A 19,336-nucleotide genomic window follows, 5' to 3' on the forward strand; every position below is an offset into this window, starting at 1 on the left:
TTGTTTTGGCAAGTGCAAAATGTGGAAAAATTACAGCCATTGAAGGTTCCCAGTTACAGTAATCCATCATCCACCATTTGTTTCTGGATGTATTAACGCTCCATACAGTACAGCCTTTGCTTCACAGTATGTTAACTTTTTAATACAATACTAATACTAAAATCACACAAAAGTAAGAATAAAATACAAGATGTGCCTTGTATGTATGTATGTATGAATAACTTGCTGGCAAGGTTTTTTTCCATTCAACAACACAGCTCAGGGGAGCAGCACAGCAGACCTCAGGTACACTTTGAGGTGAAATCTGGGTGTAAAAGGCAGCAATTCATTGCAGAGTGAGGCAGATAATGTTATCTAACTATTCCGTCAACACCTCCGTCCTGATGACCAACTACTATGGAGGAGGACTGCACACGGTTGGCTATGCAGCAACACCACCTGCCGTGACACGTAGAGTCAGAGGGTTATGCTATTGTTCATATAAAGGGATCACACTTTCACACAGTTAAAAGATTACAGCAGTTTAAACTGTAAGAATTCTTATTTCAACAACAACGTGGCCGTCAGGTGGGTGATCCCATGCAAGCTCTTCAGAAGGGTTCCCCCCAGGAGCTCCAGGTCTTGTGAGAAACAGCTGACTTGGTTGACCAGTTAGTTGCGGTGAGAAAGTATGGGAGGGAAGCAAAGGTGTGATTTTGAAAGTTAGAGTTATATGCCAAAGAAAAAAGAGAGCTACAGGGATGCACTTACTGTACCTAATATTACTGTAGGGCTGGGCAATAAAACAATACAGATAATTGCAATATCATTTTCCTCAATAACAATAAAACAAATATTCAATAAATGTTGATGTAATTAATTTGAATCATGAAGCAAATTTTCTATTAAGATTTTACTTAATTTTACTCATCCATATTTGTTGAAAAAAACATTTTATCACAACTGCTTTGAATGGTCTACCCCAGATTTGTTAAGAGATCAGCTCTTTGGCAAGTGTTTGTCATGCTCTGACCATAAAGAATAGTTTAAAACCAAAATTAACCATCTGCTTTCTTCAACTTTCACTGTGTAAAAATCAACCTTCAATCTTGAAAGAAATAATGATTTGACATTTTATCATTATTGATATCGAATTATATGAAATATTTATATATATTTATATATATATATAATATTTTTGGCCATATTGCCCAGCCCTAACTGGTGTGCCTTTTTTTGGTGTGTGTATCTTGACAGCAACCTTGGCCGGGCTTCTTTCTGCGTGGGGTTCATAATTTCTTCTCTGGGTTTCCCGGGACCGCCGGTTTCCTCCCACATCCCAATGTGAAGTGAAAACAATTATGAATGTGTATGTTGTCTCTCTGGGTGTAAGTCCCACCACGAGTGACAACTTGTCTTGGGAATTTCCCTGCCTTTTACCCAAGGTATGCTGGGTAAGCTCCAGTTCCCTCCCTGACACTGAATCGAAATAAGTATTCCTTTGCGTCGTATTTTTCATTTCTTCCCCTACTCTTTTAAAAGCATTCTTTAGTGTAATCTTTGACCTTTGACTGCTACAGGTCCAGCTTTTCATGCTCTGCTACAAGAGCTGTAGTGAGTTTCATAAGGAATGAAAATGTAGTCAGTCATAATTAAATGGACTGAGGGCCGACTGCAGTCTAGACTAATATTCATATTCAGCTGTTTCTTCGTGTGTTCTAAACTGATATGATCAGCGGAGAGAGGAAATTACAACAAAAAACACAAAGCTTTCATCATGTTTAGTTAAGCTCCCATACTGCCACAATGTCAAACCAGGACAAAGTTTCCACACTTTTCAAAAGTTATTCATGGACTTTTGGCAGCGTGGGTCTAAATGAGCAAAGTATAAAAAAACTTGACAAACAAAAGAAAATTAAATGCACCTTTAATTACACCAAAAAGAGCACCATTGATAATGCCTCTATCCTACTTCTGCTTTTCTCTTTGTGTGCGTTTTAAGCGAGGTGGACGTTTGATTTTATAAACAAGACACAGCACAACAGCCCTCGCACACTCGAGAACACATGTTCAGCATCCATCGTATCAACAGCAGAAAATTCATAACTAGCCTGCCAGAAATTGCCTAAATCGATTCAAATGCAGTACTTACAGTGTGTCTTAATTACTGTGAAGCAGAACAATGCAAATCCTGACAGGAAGAAAGCTCTTCTCTTAAATATGCGCCTGCTAAATACACCTCATACAGAAGACAGTGATGAAGAGTTTTGCAGTTCTTGGCTGAAAAGGACAAATGCAGTTTGTGGCTCGTGACTCAACGGCATAAAAAGTGGATATACAATCTTTTCAGTCAAAATGTATTTTCAAATCACAAATGACATGCTAAAATAATATACAAATACATTGTGTTGTGTTGTGGAGGTACTATGCCAGTCAGGATTTCTTTAACCCAAAACCCTGCTTATGTAAACAAGCTAAAAACAGAAAAAAAAGTTAAAAAGTCATGAATAGATACAAGTGAACTGACACGTTTTTCACAGCACATTTTACCAGCAATTACAGAGATCAGCATAGATCATTCATAACCATTACTTAAAACCGGTGCTAAGGCTGTGAATTGATTTTTGACATTTCGAGTAATTCTGTAATATTACTTTCTAATTTCAGGGTATTTACAATAAGCAAATTATGAGAAAATTATAAAATATGGTAAGTTGAAAATTGTTTCACTACCATGTAAAAAACAAGAAGTATCTAACAATATAAATCATATCTCTGTGTTTGTTTTTTAATTCATTCTTACATGTAGAAATCAGTCTTGTGTTCATTTTCTTGTATTCAAATAAACATCTTGCCATCTTTTCCTCCTTTAATATTTTAAACGTATTCAGCACACATTGACTGTGACTGTTAATCTAATGTATTCAACATTACTGATGGGTTTGGCACATGCATATGTGTGTAATTATATACGTTTCTCATCTGTGTATTACTTAAGATGCATACATCACTGTGAAACAGGAAATAAGTTTAAAAAATTAAATAAAATGAAGCACCAATATTAAACTATCGGCTCTTTAAAACCTTAAGAGGTATCTCCGTACATGTATACTTGCATTTACATTTACATGCCAGTGGTACTCTGTGACCCAAGATATAACAGTTACAGTGTTTTTAAGTCCAGGTCTTGTTCCTATGTTTCTGTATTCCATATACTGGCCAGTGCCTACAGCTCAAGGAGATTTTTTTTGTACATTTCAATGTGTAGTGGAGTGCCTCACTGTTGTGAGTGAATATCGGCTCACTGACTCATTAATAGAAGACAATGCTGTCACCTACTGATAAGCCTTTGGTGAAGAATACCACAGATAACCCGCTCCAGTGGCTCAAAAATAAAATTAGTTTCTATTTGAAGAGAAATGTCCGAAATAAGAACCCCAAAAAACATACAGTATGCAGACACAGAGCAGCTACCAAGTTCAGTCTGCCCTTTGAGACTTAAAAAATAATTTTGTCCTCACCTTCAACCTTTTTGTTGTCACAGTTGTTTCAGTGAAATTGGTGGATATGTGGTTGTCAACTCCACTTCACACTCAGTCTCATTGTGCCCCCTTGTGGTCAAACAAGTGAATGTCTTCTTCCAACAGAGTGCAACAATCTTTGCAAGTGTCTGCTTTGTGTAAAACATCCAAACTCTAAATTATCTTTATTTGGCTGATCACTTCCCTCTTAGAATTTTACCTTCCCTCTTTTCAGTAGTGATTTCTGGCATTGCCACGGCACCACAGCGATCCCTCTGTGTGGTGGTGATGTCGGACTCGTAGGCGAAGGAGTCCCTCACTGCCGTTTGCTATCCAGAATGGCCTTCCAGTCGTCCGACCAAGAAAGGAGTCGCCTCTGGGAGGGGCTGATGGGGAGATGTTTGTTGTGGCAGGCAGTGAACAGGATGTGCTCCCACGTTGGTTTGGACTCCACACCTGATCAGAAGACACATTAAGGCACAAACATTACATAAGCGACAACCACACATATTTCACTGCGGAGGAGTACAAACCGTACAAACCACGGCTTTAGGCAACCCAAAAGACTCTTATAAAGCGCAAATGAGGCACTGACTCACATGCCACCACACTAACAGGATTATGCACTCCTTATCATTTCATGTTTTTTTCCATTCCGGCTTCCTTTTAATCTTTAAAACACACTTTCATGCATGGTGAATGCTGATCATTTCTTTACATCTTGATTGTTATGTCACTACTTTTTGTCAGTCAGTGATCCTTGTCAGTATGCCATTTCAGTTATTAAAACTCAGTCAAGGAAAAGAGCTCAACTGCGATTTTTCAGATCAGAGAACTTGCAATATTGTATTTCTGTTCGCTAAACCTCTCCCGGAACTACGACTGTCCATTCACAGTTTATAATAATAATAATAAGTTTACTGACCGTAATCAGGCGCGCAGGTCTGTCGAGCTGTGGATTTCTGTGCACAGGTGCCTGTAGTGAGACCACTACTCAGACTAGAAAGTGTTTCAAGGGCCGTGTCATTTTTTTTAGCCTTTACAAAACCAAAAACTTGAGAAAAAGTGTAAGGAATGGTATAAAAAGTGTGTCTGTCTAACTTAAGGTGCAATTGTTAACATTTCCTGTTAACTAGTTTACTACCTACAGCAGTAACCGAGCGTTACTTCCAAGACTAATAAACATCATTAACTACCTGTGTGTAACAGGTTACATTTACAAACAGCCCTGTTCATGATTGAGCACTAGGGGTGCAAGATATTGACAAAATGTGATGTTGCGATTTTGATGAGGAATATTGAGATAATGATTTTTATTTCGATATTCTTAAATACATGTAAAATGTATGTTACAATACATGTTTTTGGGCCTTGTTTCTGATAGGTTTCCCCTTTTATCTCTGCTGTTTCGTTGTTTCCCTGAGCCACACTATCTTCTTACTTTTCTGTCGCTCCTCTGACTCGCTTTTCTTTTTTTCTCTCTCCGTTCACTCACACGTTGTCAAAGTATGCAAACACCCGTCACATGACATGCTCCGTAGCGTATGCTTGTGTAGTGGACCTATTTGCTCACACTTTCATATGATAGGGCAACTGGCCAATGAAACATAAGTTTTTATTTCAAGTGGGCTCTAAATTGGACTCAGCTAAGCCACACACCCAACGGATGCATCTGTCTGCAAATTAAATGGAATATTGCATACGTTCTGTTTCAGTATGATATTGCGCAATGTGAGTCAATATATTGTGCATCACTAGATAGCACATCTACGGTGTGGTATTTCCCCACTGTGTGGAAGCTGGTCCTGGATGCTATTAGAGTTTAGGCTAACATTAGCATTAGCTCTTTATTGGATTTGGGCAAATTTATACTGCACCAGAGGCATTGATTAGTTCTCATCTTAAAAGCCCTTTTCTTTTGATTAAAAATAAAACATAATGTTTGAATATATGAGCCTGATAGAGTTATGATAAAACAAAGAACAATTTTTATTTTATTTATTTTATTGGCCGGGACATCTCTGCAGCACAATAGTATCTCCTTTAAAATGGTATTTTGACATCCATTTTGCCTTTTAACACATATGGCTTCTGCAATTTGAAAATTGCAATTGGCCATATTGCAAATTCAATAAGAATGCGAGTAACTGTTCAGCACTATAATGGAGCTAACTTTAGCTTAATTAGCTGGTCTGTTATTGCTCTGGGAGCTGCACTGTCATTATTATCAATATAAAATAACAATAAATATCAATGTAGTTCAGAAGGTCTGTTACTTATTGACTAAATTAAAATGTCAATTAGCAGGCATTTAAATGCTCACGTGTTTCCAATCCTCACCTAGAATGTCAGGCTTGTCATCGATGAGTATGTCTCCGGTGATTACTGTCTTGTCTCTGGTCAGGATGACCTGCTCCAGAAAGTCATGACCCAAATGATTCTCTACCCATGCATACTAGACACACACACACACACACACACACACAGCAGATGAGATCTAATTAAAAAAAGGAAACACAGTAGTCATTTCAAAAGGGAACTGAATTGATGTTGTTGATTGACACAGGGCTTACCTTCTCATATGGGCAGTGTTTGTAATGCTTTATAGGGCTGGTACAAATAAAGACATCTGTGCTGCAGAAAGAAAGGGAAAACAACAGGACCAGAGTGGAAAAATTAAAAACATACAAACATTTTTATATCCTAGCTGTTTATTATGAGATCAGACCATATGGCAGATTTCCCTGATAAGAAAAGGTTATTCAGGCGCTGGCGGTTAAGGCAAGCCATTCATTTCCACCATGAGAGGAAATGTAAACATACAGTTTCATAACTATATGACAGCTATTTTTAGACGTTATTCCACTGTTGTGGGTTTCTGAGAATGCTACTGGAAATGGCAATGGCACAGCCTCCCATATATTGACTCTAGATTTCACTTGAATGAATGAATGTAGTGACATGAATTGTCTCACTACAGATGCGGGTTAGAGGATGCTGTCACCAAAGCATCTACAGTGCAGGGCACCAAAAGCTGGTTCTACAGGGAATCCCAGCCCAAATTAGTATTTGCCAGGCATTAGCTTTGAAAAACTTACAGAGCTCATCAGATCCAACATTTACCATCTTTAAATCTGACCCGTACCGATGCGGGAGTCAGGGTTTTTTAATACCCGAACTGTCAAGGAATTTAGGGGTACTATGACACAGGTTTCTCCCAGGTCAATTTCTGAGCTAAAGTAAGCCAAAGGAGACAGCTAGTGACTCTCCAAAACAGTAGGTCAGACTCCTTTGTCCTTTCTGCCTGCTTAGTCGACTGACTGACGCAGCTGTCTTGATAAGGATGCACTGTTTTCCATTGGTTAGGTAACCCAAGGTCGAGATTATCTTTATTTTGTTTCCTTACAGACAGACTGACTGGCTCGAAGCAGAAAGTGTTGCATGTGGCTTGAATGACACACAACGAGACATAAGATTAACTTAGGTAAGCGCAGTGTCTTGATTTGAACAAATATAAGATAGAGGCTTCACACATGTATAAAGGAGTGAACAATAACCTTATTTGGACACTTAGCGAATCTCTGGGAAGGATAAAAATCCTTAAACATGAAGTATTATTCAGATTTAGTGTTGGCATTACATGTGATCAGATGTTGGATGCCCTGCATCTCCTCGGCCAGGCTCAATAAACAAATGCTGTGTAAGTCTTCATCAGCCTCCGAAATTTCTTCATCACACCTGAAACTGGCTCACTTTATTTCCATGACACGCACCCACCCAACCTGTTGTGAGACCCAATCCGCACTGCCCTGTTGAATAGCAGCAACACAGTAACCCTTCATTAAAGACATACAGCTCCAGGATTTCAACAATTTCTATGTGCTTCAAGCCCACAACCAACTCAACTGTAAGCGCGCTCACTGCCCCACCCATCCGAACCCACGACATTTTCCAGTAAGCTTACACAAACCCGCCCTGACTCGTGCATCACTATCAGCCGAGGTTTCTCAGTGTTATAATTGTTGGGATGAACAGAACTCTACGCCTCTCCATCAATGTCTCTTATAACTCCTATAGCGACTGTGGTTGCAGGCTTTTATTTTTCTATAATGATGGCAATGTGACACATTTCCCATCCATCACAGTCTGCATGTCTGTTTGCCGTCACCACATCACACACCGGAACTGCACGTCACACTGGACACCCACAGGTACCGATCATAGAGGCTACCACACATTTGCAATATTCATTAAACTACCATAAATGTTGCTCAGAAACCTGTCTATGTTGCATGTGATTATTATATCAGCAGCAACCAAATTAGTTTATGCATCAGATGAGTGGACTGCATGAGTGGACTTCAAAACTTACTTATCTAGCTTGGCCATCTCCTTGACCGCCTCCACTCCTCCTGGCAGCGGATCCAGTTCTACGAAAAAGTCCTTGGACTCCCAGATACTGATGGCTTTTTCCTGGAATAAAATAAACAAAAAACACAAGCAGCTTACTATCAGTGTACATTGATAAGGAGTACATCTAAATCTGTAAAAATCTACACACCCTTGTGAAATAGTTTTTGAAATGTCAACATCACAACAACAACAACCTGAATGCCAGACTTGTTCCGTCTTTAATGTGATCTTCCAACAAATGGAAAACAAAGAGGAAAATAACAAAGAGTTAATCATTAGGACCATTTTAAATAAAATAAATAAAATAAAAACTACAACACCCCATTCATAATAATCATTTTGGACGAGCCTCCAAAATGATGTAAGGACGGGGAGAAAACTTCTGAAGGAGGCTAAGAAGACCGACTCTGAAGCGTGGTGGTGGTAGCACCATGTTTTGGGGCTGCTTCTCTTCAGCTGGGTCAGGGGCTCTTGTCAAGATAGACAGGACATTGACAACTAGTTCCAAATGTCAAGATATTTTGCCACAAAACCTGCTGGCCTCTGTCAGAAAGCTGACGCTGAAGAGGAATTGCACATTCCAACATGACAGTGACCCAAAGCACACATCCAAGGCATGGCTTCAGAAAAGGAAAATCACAGTATTGGAATGGCCCAGGCAAGATCCCCGAACTCAGTCCCATCGGAAACATGTGGAATGACCTACAAAGAGAGCTGTACACAGGCGAGCACCTCACAAACTGAAGGAACTTTAACTTTTTTGCAAAGAAGAGTGGGATAAAATTCCAAAGTCTAGATGTACAAGTTTAACAGAGTCTTCATTTTTCAATAAGAGGCTGATTTTCCAAATTCAGTCCGTGTTGGCGGGCCCTTGAGCATAAGCCAATCCTTATCCGTAAGACTTTCTGCTGTAATAAATACAGAGCACATGGCCAGCAATACCATTATTTGGATAGGTGTGCAGACTTGTGCAAGCAGTTTTTTCCCAATGGATTGGCTGTACTATAACAGTGTGCGGGATCATAATTTAGGATACATCTATGCCTCACCAACTTGTGCAGGATTAGCAGACATGTAAACACCAGTAAGATACTAGTGCAAAATCCAATTTATTAAAATAAAAGCTTTAAATAGTCTGTTGTTAATTAATTAGTTTAGTTTCTGCTTTGTCACTAGTGCAAAATCCAGAAAATACGTTTTTTCCACAGAAAAAAACCCTTCAAATTCATGTGACATTCATACACTTGACTATGAACACTATCTCAGTGGGTCTTAAAACACTGTAAATAAAAACACCTCTAATATGCTCTTATCACCTCTGAATTTTGCTGATTAAGATACTGGCTACTCCTCAGGCCTTTCTGTCCAGTCAGATGAAATTCATAAACAAAATATATATTGTGGTTGAACTGGTCATCACTCAAATGCATGCATGGGACACTGGGTGGGAGTATAGGCCCTGCTTATTTCAAAGAACTGCTCATCTATATAGCCCATTAAATAATGTTTCTGTCTGAGGAACCAGCAATATTTCATGTTGGTTAATATCAAACCTCAACTGCAAACGCTACAGTGAGACCTGTAGTTATTTTTAAACAGTCTGTAATATATTGTTCATTAAATTCTGATCAATGAAATTATTTGTGTGGGGACCCGGGAAAATGGTTCTGTGTAAGACTGCAAATTGTGATTTTCAATAGCTCACTTACACACAGGTCACTCCTCAGCTGCCCGTACTGCGTTGACACCCAAAACCCTCTTCGGTCATCCAGGGTGATGTAGGGCTCGTCCGGATACCTGGCCCGGTACTTCTTGAGGAACCCCCCCTCGAAGTCCGCCAGCACCCCGTCCATGTCAACCAGAACCCTTAGTCTCTTACCCGGGGCAGAGGAGGACGACATGTTTACGCAAATCCTCTTAAACGGATCACGTAGCAATGTTTTCCCTCTTCCGAGTAGGCGTGTTGTCCTGGACAGTAAAAACATAGTTGACTATTGACAGATGGCTGCAGCAGTACCGACAGCTGTCACCAACAGTTACCGTTAACCCTCTCCAACCGACGAGTGCAAACAGTGGAAAAGTCCGCATGGGAGTCGAAAAGTTTTCCAAATTATGTGGTAGTTAAACCGTGTTGTTATTAGCACCTAGCATTGGTCGTGTTGTTATTTGTCCTTTCGTGAAATTTTGTTTCACTGCTGGCTTTACTTTATCATTCTGAGCGTCTTTCTGCTAGCCAGCTGCGGTTGAGCTAACGGTCGCTAACGTTAGCCGACAGGCTACTCGAACAGCAGCAGTCAGGTCAAATGTAACATGCCTTTGGCTACAGTGTTACTGGGAGCTGTTTGCATCGTTTGTCAGTGTGTTTTAACTTCCCGGCAGCTACCCCACAGCCTTTCTCAAACCCACAGCATCTGAACAGTGGCTGCTGGAGCAACCTGAACTGAAACGAGTAGTCGCCTAACATAACTGGTACCGCAGCACCAAGGGAAGAAAAGCTCAGCAGCTAGAACAAACTGTACGACAAGCCTGCTTGCAGCAAAGATATGTTAGAAGAACGAGATGGCTCACTCCTCTGTTGACAATGCGTGACAGCCATGCACAGTCACAATATGCAGTGAACCGTTTTCCGGAATCCATTAGTTGAACATACAATTTCATAACATAATTAAAATCAAGTGTATAAGGGTAATGAACCAATGTTTAATAGACTTCCATTCCACACTGTAACAAACAAAATAGCAACAGCTTCAAGTCACCAGCACATGTGCCTTTAAGGCGTATTATCTACTTAATTTAAATTAGGTATCAGGGCATCTCATTAATATATTTGATTTTCTCAATTGTTAACTGTAAAATCAGGGAACTCCAAAATGATGGATGGATGGACAATCAGAATCAGAATCAGTTTTATTGCCAGGTACTGGTACACATATGAGGAATTTGACCCAGGATTGTACATTGCTCATGATGTGCTTACTTATACAATAATAAAATAATAATATAATAAAATAAAATCAGACAAACTACAGAGTAGACAACACTAATATACACACTATGAACAAAACAATATAGACATATTGACAAATAGTGCAGTAATTAGAGTGCAAAGGATGCAAGAGTAAACTATTGTCATTATGTACATGTTGAAGGTGGATATGATATACAGGTACACATACATGTACACATGTACAGTGTGATGGAGCATAGTGCAAAAGGATGCTGGAAAAAATAAATAAGACCTATGACCTGAGGTAGGTGTGTTGGTATACAGTATATACAATATGACATAGTATGAACATAGTAAGAACAGCACTGAAATAGAGAATGGTGAATAAATAAATAATAAGTGGAAACCAGTAAACAGGTGCTGATTAGAGACAGAGTTACTGGGTTATTGCACAGGAATTGTTCCTGACACTGTGAGTCAGAAATCAGCTGTTCATCAGAGTGATGGCTTGTGGGAAGAACAACCTTACATTTAACCAGTTCTCAGTTCTTAACAAAACATAAGTGTTATGTTATATATTTCATCGGAAAACACAAAAACAGTCACAACCAAAATATTTACAAAAATAGCTGAATTTTTTACAAGAAACTTTGGTGTCTTGTCTATATTCAGTCTATAATAAATGGATGCTATAAACTCAGACAGGAGCTCTTCCATGTTATAGCATCTTTGTCGAAAACCCAGTAGATTGCGCGTCAGTTCCTGTATTTCTGTTTTTTCCTTAAAGGGAGAACTGACACTGCAGTCTAAAATAGACAACTGTAGTCCCCTAACATATAAGACAAGCACAATAAGTTACAATTTCCTAATAAAAATAACATAGTGGAAATAATGACAATCAAAGTTACAAATACTTTAAGCAAATCGTGCGTCTGGCCCTTTAAGAATTCAACGGTCGGTCCGTAAACTCGTTCCAGGCTGCTCTGTTCTTATGATCTCGCGACAGTTTCTCCTCAGTGGCGGCTGTGTGGCCCCCTGTCTCAGTCCGGACGGAGTTGTTTCTGACGTTTGAATGAAATACAGTGCTAATTACCTCCACTTTGGACCCAGGAAATAATGGCTTCAGCCTTGGAGCAGTTTGTGAACAATGTGCGGCAGCTCTCCGCTCAAGGTAGGGATGCTAAACTCATTCGAATGGGAGGTATTAGCTAGGTAGCTAGCATATGCTATCCAATGCCTTGCCGATAGCTAGGAAGCCAAACTGGTCAGAGCCCTCTTTCTGCTTTATCATGTAAACACACCGCAAAAATGACTTTTTCTGACTGCGAGAGTTCTGTAAAGTATCACCATAAGGTGCGTTAGTACACGGGGACGCCAAGGATAATCGCGAACTAGGTAGCCCATCAAACAAAATGTCAGAATTATACTTTTTGTTTTTGATCTAGAAAATAATTTCTGGGGATTGCCTACCGGTAGTCCCGCCCCGGCCCCACATGATTGGCTGACAAACTGAATTAGCGATTGTTATTGGTTCAAAGTCATCTGTCAATCACACTTGCATTACCTCTGTTGCAAGGCCTTGACAGGACACTTGACCGGCCGATTTATATTTAAATACTCAGCCTCAACGTGATAATTATAAACAGTTTTGTAAGTCTGTTTGTTTTTTACATTTGTCTACATTTGTGAAGAATAGCCTTTTGGCAATCATAGACAAGAAAATTTTAAAATAAAAATAATTTTCTTTAATAATAATTTGACCCCTTTAAAGAAGAACATGAAGAACATGCCTCTGCATACTTGTAAAAAGTACTGCACTCTAATTTGGTTGTGGATTAAACTTTACAATGACCGTAAAGCGGGCATGTTATAATAACATTTTTAGTTTTGGCAACCAGTGCAGTCACATCTTTTGTCCGTGTGTCTTGCAAGGCATTTGGAAGCTGAAATTTAATGACATTAAATCCTGTTTAACAACCTAATTTTATGAAACGGGGGGGCATGCCTCAAGGCAGTGATTTCTAAAATTTGAATCTAGTATTGCAATGTAAACTGCCTTAAATATGAGAGATGTGTTTTTTTCCAATTATCAAAAGGGCATGTGAGACTGGCCAAAGTGGTTTACTTTCTTCTCTGTTCTCCTGCCTCCTACCCCTCCAGGCCAGATGACTCAGCTGTGTGAGCTGATCAACAAGAGTGGGGAGCTGCTGGCCAAAAATCTGTCCCACCTGGACACGGTGCTGGGGGCCTTGGACATCCAGGAGCACTCCCTAGGCGTGCTGGCTGTGCTGTAAGTAGCCCCCCTTTCCTTATTCTTTACAGTTTTGCCACCATCAGTGTAGTTAGCACCAGTTAAGAACTCTTCCTCAGTCTCTAGTGATGTCCGCTGCTGTCTTGTTTGCCTTTGTGTTCAGTTCTGTCCAGTCGTGTGTTTCTCTGCTCTCCTGCCTTCATTTTGCTACTTGCTTCTGCTTCATGTTTTTGTTTCTGAACTGGGCCAAGAGATTCTGTTATTGTTTTGTTTGTTGAACGTGATGTTTTACATTTTGTGGTGAATACGGTAAAGGTGGTGGGACTTTTGAGAAAAGTAGTTTAAAAGTAGAAAATGGTGCACATGACTTTGGCGCCAGAGTTTTTATGTGAGTTTGATATAAATAAATCACATAAATGATCCAGTATTTGCATGTTATTTAAAGGGTGCCAATTCCTTCTTAGTATTATGATGTTTTTATATTATTATAGTCGGCCTGTTGCATGTAGCATAGCAAATCTGATGTAGTCACAAAGCAGCTAAAGGCTACCTGTTGCATGTACAACTAATAATGTAAGCATTAAATCATTTGTATTGTAGCAAAGCAAGTGATTATGTCTTATCATTAAGTAAATCAAGAAATGCCAGTGCTGAATTTTAAACAGCTGTAAAAATTATGTTTAAGTCATAGAGTTTGATTGTGCATGGTCTAAAATCCAATTTTTATGAGTTGACTTCAGCATCACGAACCTGAAAAAATCAAGTTATGGAAATCATTTTACCTGTGCAGTATTTTTTTCATATGGAAAGACTTTACATCCCTTTGCATATGGAAATGACCTAACAACTAAACCATCCAATTTTGCTTTTTCATCCCACATAACAAAGTGTTAGTGTCATTACTAGTTAATCTTTAAGGCCTCTGTCAAGCTCTCCTTGTTTCACTTTGCTAACCTCTTACTCTTAATTCCAGATTTGTGAAGTTCTCCATGCCAAACATCCCTGACTTTGAGACGCTCTTCTCCCAAGTCCAGCTCTTCATCAGTACCTGCAATGGGGAGCACATTAGATATGCAACAGACACTTGTAAGTCCAGACAACCAGACCTCTCACCAGATGTTGCTGGTCGTTTTTTATGTTGTACAGGTTTTCAGTTGAACAAGAACAGATTTCTACTCTAGCCAGAATTCTTTTGCATATTTTGTTGAGAGCATGTACTCTGCTAACATATGCACGATTGTCAGCTACACTGTGCCACACTACAACTAAATTATGCACACTTCTCGTGCACGCTCATTACCCAGTTTTGGACATATCTCAGATACTGTTTTTTCCAGTGTCCGCTGGCAAGCTCTAAAGATTTTTTTGAAACAACCAAAAATAAGAACATGTAGCACAGTTAGGATGGTATGGCATCTGTAATGTAGATTGTAATGGTCAAGTAAATGATGTATCGTAGTGTTATTGTAAATTGCCTTTAATTTCGGAGAAAGTCCTAATGTTAGATAACTTGAACCTTTTTGAGCTTTAGGAAAAACACTGTATGTACAGGGATGGGGCGATTCATCTACGCAATGGATGTCCTCGATTCCGAAAATACGGCGATTTGCGTAACGTGCGCCGGCACAGACGATGCCATCATCGATGGCTGACAGACACCACGACGTTGAGCCGGCATCGTGATTATACCACCCTGTGAAAGCAGGCTTTAATCCCCACGAATATTATTATTATTATTATTATTATTATTATTTTTAAAGGGCTATACCTGCTTTGCACCTGCCTCGGAATTCTCTTCTCCTCAGACTCAGACACAGTCACACACATACAGCTACACCTGCAGTGTCTCACTGCACACACACCGGTTTGCCCCGCCTCTCCCTGTTTTATAAAGTTGCCTAAAAGACACAGAACTCGTCTTTTTTCCCTAATTTTCCTATGAAACAACCAAACCAACATCTGCACTCTAGTGTCTACTGTTGCTTTACCTGGTCTGTGATGTATAACGTAATAGGGTACCAAGTTTTTACTGAGTGAAGTCTGTGCGAGTGAACAAACATATGCACATAAGACGACCGCTCCCCTTTTTGAATTTGAGTTCTAATATTTTTCTGATCTAGCATCTGACAAATAGTCTATTATTGATGTTGTTAATAATATCATATCACAGCAGTGATTAGGAAATTGGACACATTTTAAATTATGCCACTCATTATTCTGATGTGCTTTATGTGTCACTGTAACGGCTGATAATTGAATAAAATATTGAAATATTATAAAGTAATCTTTAGGTGCAGTTCTAATGAAGTGTTGATGTGTCCTGTACACACATGTGAGCAGTGCTGTACACTTGACTAACCACCAAAAGAGTCAAACATCACTTTTCATTTAACACCTTTCTTCCATTCTGTTTCCTCGCACAGTTGCTGGTCTCTGCCACCAGTTGACAAACGCCCTAGTGGAGCGGAAACAGGTAAGACTTCGGACTCCAACTTTGGTGGGAGGGAAATCCCCAACTAGTTATCATTATTGAGCTGTAATTCTGTATATGTGTATAAATCCAAATCAGCTGCCATTGTAGATTTTTGTTGGTCGAGTAGAGGGATTAGTGTAGAAAACGTAAAAACATAATGATGTTTTTATTCATGACTCGCACAAAAATGATGTGGTTGCTAATGAAGGCTGCAGACTTCAAATATCAGTGGAGAACACAGAATGCAAATGGGATTTTGCCCTTCAGTCAGCCTGTCTTTGGTTTGTGAGACACACACCTCCAGGTTCTGTTAAAGACTACCTGCACAGTTGAATCAGTGATCATTTAAATAGTGTGTAATCATTGACAGAGCGCTGTTTTAGAGATGTGAACAGTCCACCAACTCCACAAGCTATACGGCTTTGGGCTCTTTCATTCCATCAACAGCTGATCTCTCCCATGTTCATTTATAAGTCCTATTTCACTTTACATCATGTATGTGCTGAAGTTCCCATGTTGACATGCAGAAATATGCTCACACACACACACACACACACCTTCATATCCTGACCAGCACTTGACATAGCGCAGCCCCCGTGCCACTCCTCGGCACTTCAGCAGTAGAATCATATGACTGTTGTCTAATAGGGGCAACCAAAAATAAATAAACATTGACTTCTTCTCACCTGAATAAGAGTGTTAGTGTGGGTCTTCTGTGTGTTTTGTGATGTTTTTGAGATTTCTGTGATGTTCTCTTTACTGTGAGTGTTTTAAAGGACACTGTGAGCTTGCTAGTGGGGCAAGCTATTGTATGTACCTTGCTGCAAAAGCAGATTCCCCTTAGCGATAGCGAATCTTATTTTCAACTCTGTCTGACAAGACAAGGCCCAAGTGAGTCATCCTATTGCTGAGTTTCAGCATCCAAGAGTAGCATGTTTTCCTTTCCACTTCTTGATCTAAATATTTCAGTGCATTTTAAAGTGTAGCACAGGTTTTCAGTTTGTTTTTGATGTCCCAGGATAACTCAGAATATTTCTTCCTTCTCTGACAGCCATTGAGGGGCGTTGTTGTCCTAAAACAGGCAATAGACAAAATGCAGATGAACACAAACCAACTTACCTCAGTTCATGGAGACCTGTGTCAGGTGAGTCTCTGGCCCTGCACCATCACCAGCATGGTTGTAACCCTGAATGGAATTACCTTGCACAAATAATTTTGCTAGCATTGTTTTGTAATCAACATCCATGTTATCCCTGTTATCTTTACTGTTATCTCCTCCTTCTCCTAAACGCATACTTGTTGAATATGCCATTCAAAGAGTTGTGTTAAATAATTCAAAGGCAGGCTCAGTCCCAGCACAGTTCCTTTTCAGTATGACAGTCCAGTGTTAACCCTCTTAGTCATCCTCACTACATATCTGTCTCCTTGCAGCTGTGCTTGTTAGCAAAGTGCTTCAAGCCCGCCCTGCCCTTCTTGGAGTTGGACATGATGGACATCTGTAAGGAGAACGGAGCTTATGACGCAAAGCACTTTTTATGTTACTACTACTATGGGGGCATGATCTACACGGGCCTCAAAAACTTCGAAAGAGCACTGTATTTTTATGAACAGGTACCCCTGTGCGCTTTATGCTGCACCAAGTGAACTGACATGCATACATGTAATGGAATAACCTTTCTAATTTAACCATTAAATCTTCAGAAATTGTCACACATGCTCATTTATGCCCTGAATGCACAGTTTTCTCTGGTGTATAATGTGTTTCTCATTTTCTCTAGGCAATAACCACTCCAGCCATGGCAGTGAGCCACATCATGTTGGAAGCCTATAAGAAATACATCCTGGTGTCACTCATTCTCCACGGCAAAGTGCAGCCGTTGCCCAAATACACGTCACAAATAGTAGGGAGGTTCATCAAGGTAAGGGCAAATAGCATGGAAGGAATGAACATTATTAGGGCTTTTGCTCTTTTGGGACAGCAGTTAGATTTTCATATGCAGACATTTAAGTTATAGGAATTGCAGCTGCTGCAAGTAAGCACATTGTAACTCAACAGATGAAGCTAGTCACGAAATGTTTCTCACTTAAATAACACTCTGTCTACTTGTGGTTTACAGAATCTGAGTATACACTTAGTTTGTAGTTTTAGGGTACACCTAGCTTAAACTAATCAACAGTCCTGCAGTAAATTCTGCCTTCACGAGTGTTATAATCAGTTTTTGTTGAAACTGACTGATTGATTAAACTGTGTGGCCCTTTTGGAGGATGTATTTTGTGGTGCTATTGAATTGAGTTATACCGGCAGGCATTTCTATAATTTTGTCCATTTATATCAATGAGGAGACCCTCTCTGTGTAATGCAGTGTAATCTGCTCATGCAGTTGATGATTTGTTGCGCCATTAAGTGCTTGGTATTCTCTCTGCCCGCACTCTTCTCTTTCTCTTATTGCTGCCGTTAGCCCCTGAGCAACGCGTACCACGAGCTGGCTCAGGTCTACGCCACCAACAACCCGGCCGAGCTGCGCGGTGTGGTCAACAAACACAGCGAGACCTTCACACGAGACAACAACACAGGCCTGGTCAAACAGTGCCTCTCCTCCCTCTACAAGAAGAACATCCAGAGGTTAACAAAGGTGGGTGTGCCATGAGCTCGTTTGTTATCACAAGAAAGTATGAGTGAAATTCCTCCAGTCATGGTTTAAACTTTACTGTATGACTGGTGCTATGACTTGGTTTAAAGATTACATTTAAGTTCATTTTAGGCGGGAATGCATACAGCCTGTGGAAAGAACAATCAAGCAAAAGAGTGTCTTAGCGTATTTAAATCACACAGTGGTTAAATTGGTTTTGCACTTATTCTGTTTAGTTTATTTGGCCAGGTGAGAACAATACCCTCTCTTCTTTTTTTTTAACTCTAACCTGAGACATCAGGAAATGTGTCTCAGTCCTCCACCTGTGCTGCACGTCATTAGTGTCTGTAACCAGAATGACAGGAAACGTCGGGGAGTGACTCGGATGTAGACATCTGATAGCCAGCTGTTACTCGTACCCGGAAAGCTGAGCAAAGTAGAAAGGAATCAAGAATTTGCTGTCTTCAGCTAGAGCTGGATGACATATCACTTTTTATCACTTTTCTGTCATGTCATGACAGAAGACAAGATATACTTTGGCTTCTATCTTAATATCAAGATGTAGCTTTGATTTGGGCTTACAGGCGTTGCTACAGTAGTTGGTGCAGTATTCTCAGCCATTTTGACTATTCAGAGTGAAATGAATAGCAACGCCTCCACCTGTTTGGTCATCATTAGCATTAATAAAGTACATAATATATAAATCTGTCTGTAAACGTCTGAATTAACCCAATATTCATCCCTGAAATATTTGGCTGAAAGTAGAAGAACTATACAATAAAAGGTGCGTGTGAGCTCTGCACCTTGGTGCAAGTTCTTGGCTGCTTTTAATTGAGCAGCATGAAAGATATAACAATAGTTCAACCAAAGAAAAGTAACATACGTGAGGTTACACTCACAGGTTCAGTAGATATTTTAGTCTAATCTCATTTAATATGTTGTATTGCAGACCTTCCTGACACTGTCTTTGCAAGACATGGCGAGTCGAGTGCAGCTGTCGGGCCCCAGGAGGCAGAGAAATACGTTTTACACATGGTGAGTTGGTCCAGAAAGACTCAAAACTTGAACAGCCGGTCCCAACGTTTCATCCGCACGTTAACTTGAAATCGCTGCACATGAAGT

At 39.9% G+C, this 19,336-nt stretch overlaps 2 protein-coding genes and 1 pseudogene across 2 annotated transcripts in view; 1 reads left to right on the forward strand and 2 right to left on the reverse strand.

Annotated features, from left to right (window-relative positions):
- LOC119885407 (sodium channel protein type 5 subunit alpha-like) overlaps positions 1-1,317 on the reverse strand; it is a 21,694-nt gene extending 20,377 nt beyond the window's left edge. Inside the window, exons 1-2 of the mRNA XM_038695470.1 lie at positions 1,241-1,317; positions 360-438 (exon numbers count right to left, since the gene is read on the reverse strand). Coding sequence (XP_038551398.1) covers positions 360-438; positions 1,241-1,317 — 156 coding nt within the window. The remainder of the gene's footprint in view (positions 1-359; positions 439-1,240) is intronic.
- Positions 1,318-2,600: 1,283 nt separating this feature from the next.
- LOC119913422 (5'(3')-deoxyribonucleotidase, mitochondrial-like) lies at positions 2,601-10,440 on the reverse strand. Its single transcript, XM_038732847.1, has 5 exons — positions 9,623-10,440; positions 7,873-7,973; positions 6,074-6,134; positions 5,841-5,955; positions 2,601-3,956 (listed from the first exon to the last, which is right to left on the reverse strand). Exons 1-5 carry the CDS (start codon positions 9,896-9,898, stop codon positions 3,817-3,819), a joined length of 693 nt encoding a protein of 230 aa, XP_038588775.1. The 5' UTR covers positions 9,899-10,440; the 3' UTR covers positions 2,601-3,816.
- A 1,536-nt stretch (positions 10,441-11,976) lies between these two features.
- The window catches only part of LOC119885489, a 9,660-nt pseudogene continuing 2,300 nt past the window's right edge, over positions 11,977-19,336 (forward strand).

The sequence above is a fragment of the Micropterus salmoides genome, unplaced genomic scaffold (assembly GCF_014851395.1).
Source record: "Micropterus salmoides isolate LMB-PRFRI ecotype aquatic unplaced genomic scaffold, ASM1485139v1 Ms_hic_scaffold_1, whole genome shotgun sequence".
NCBI lineage: Eukaryota > Metazoa > Chordata > Actinopteri > Centrarchiformes > Centrarchidae > Micropterus > Micropterus salmoides.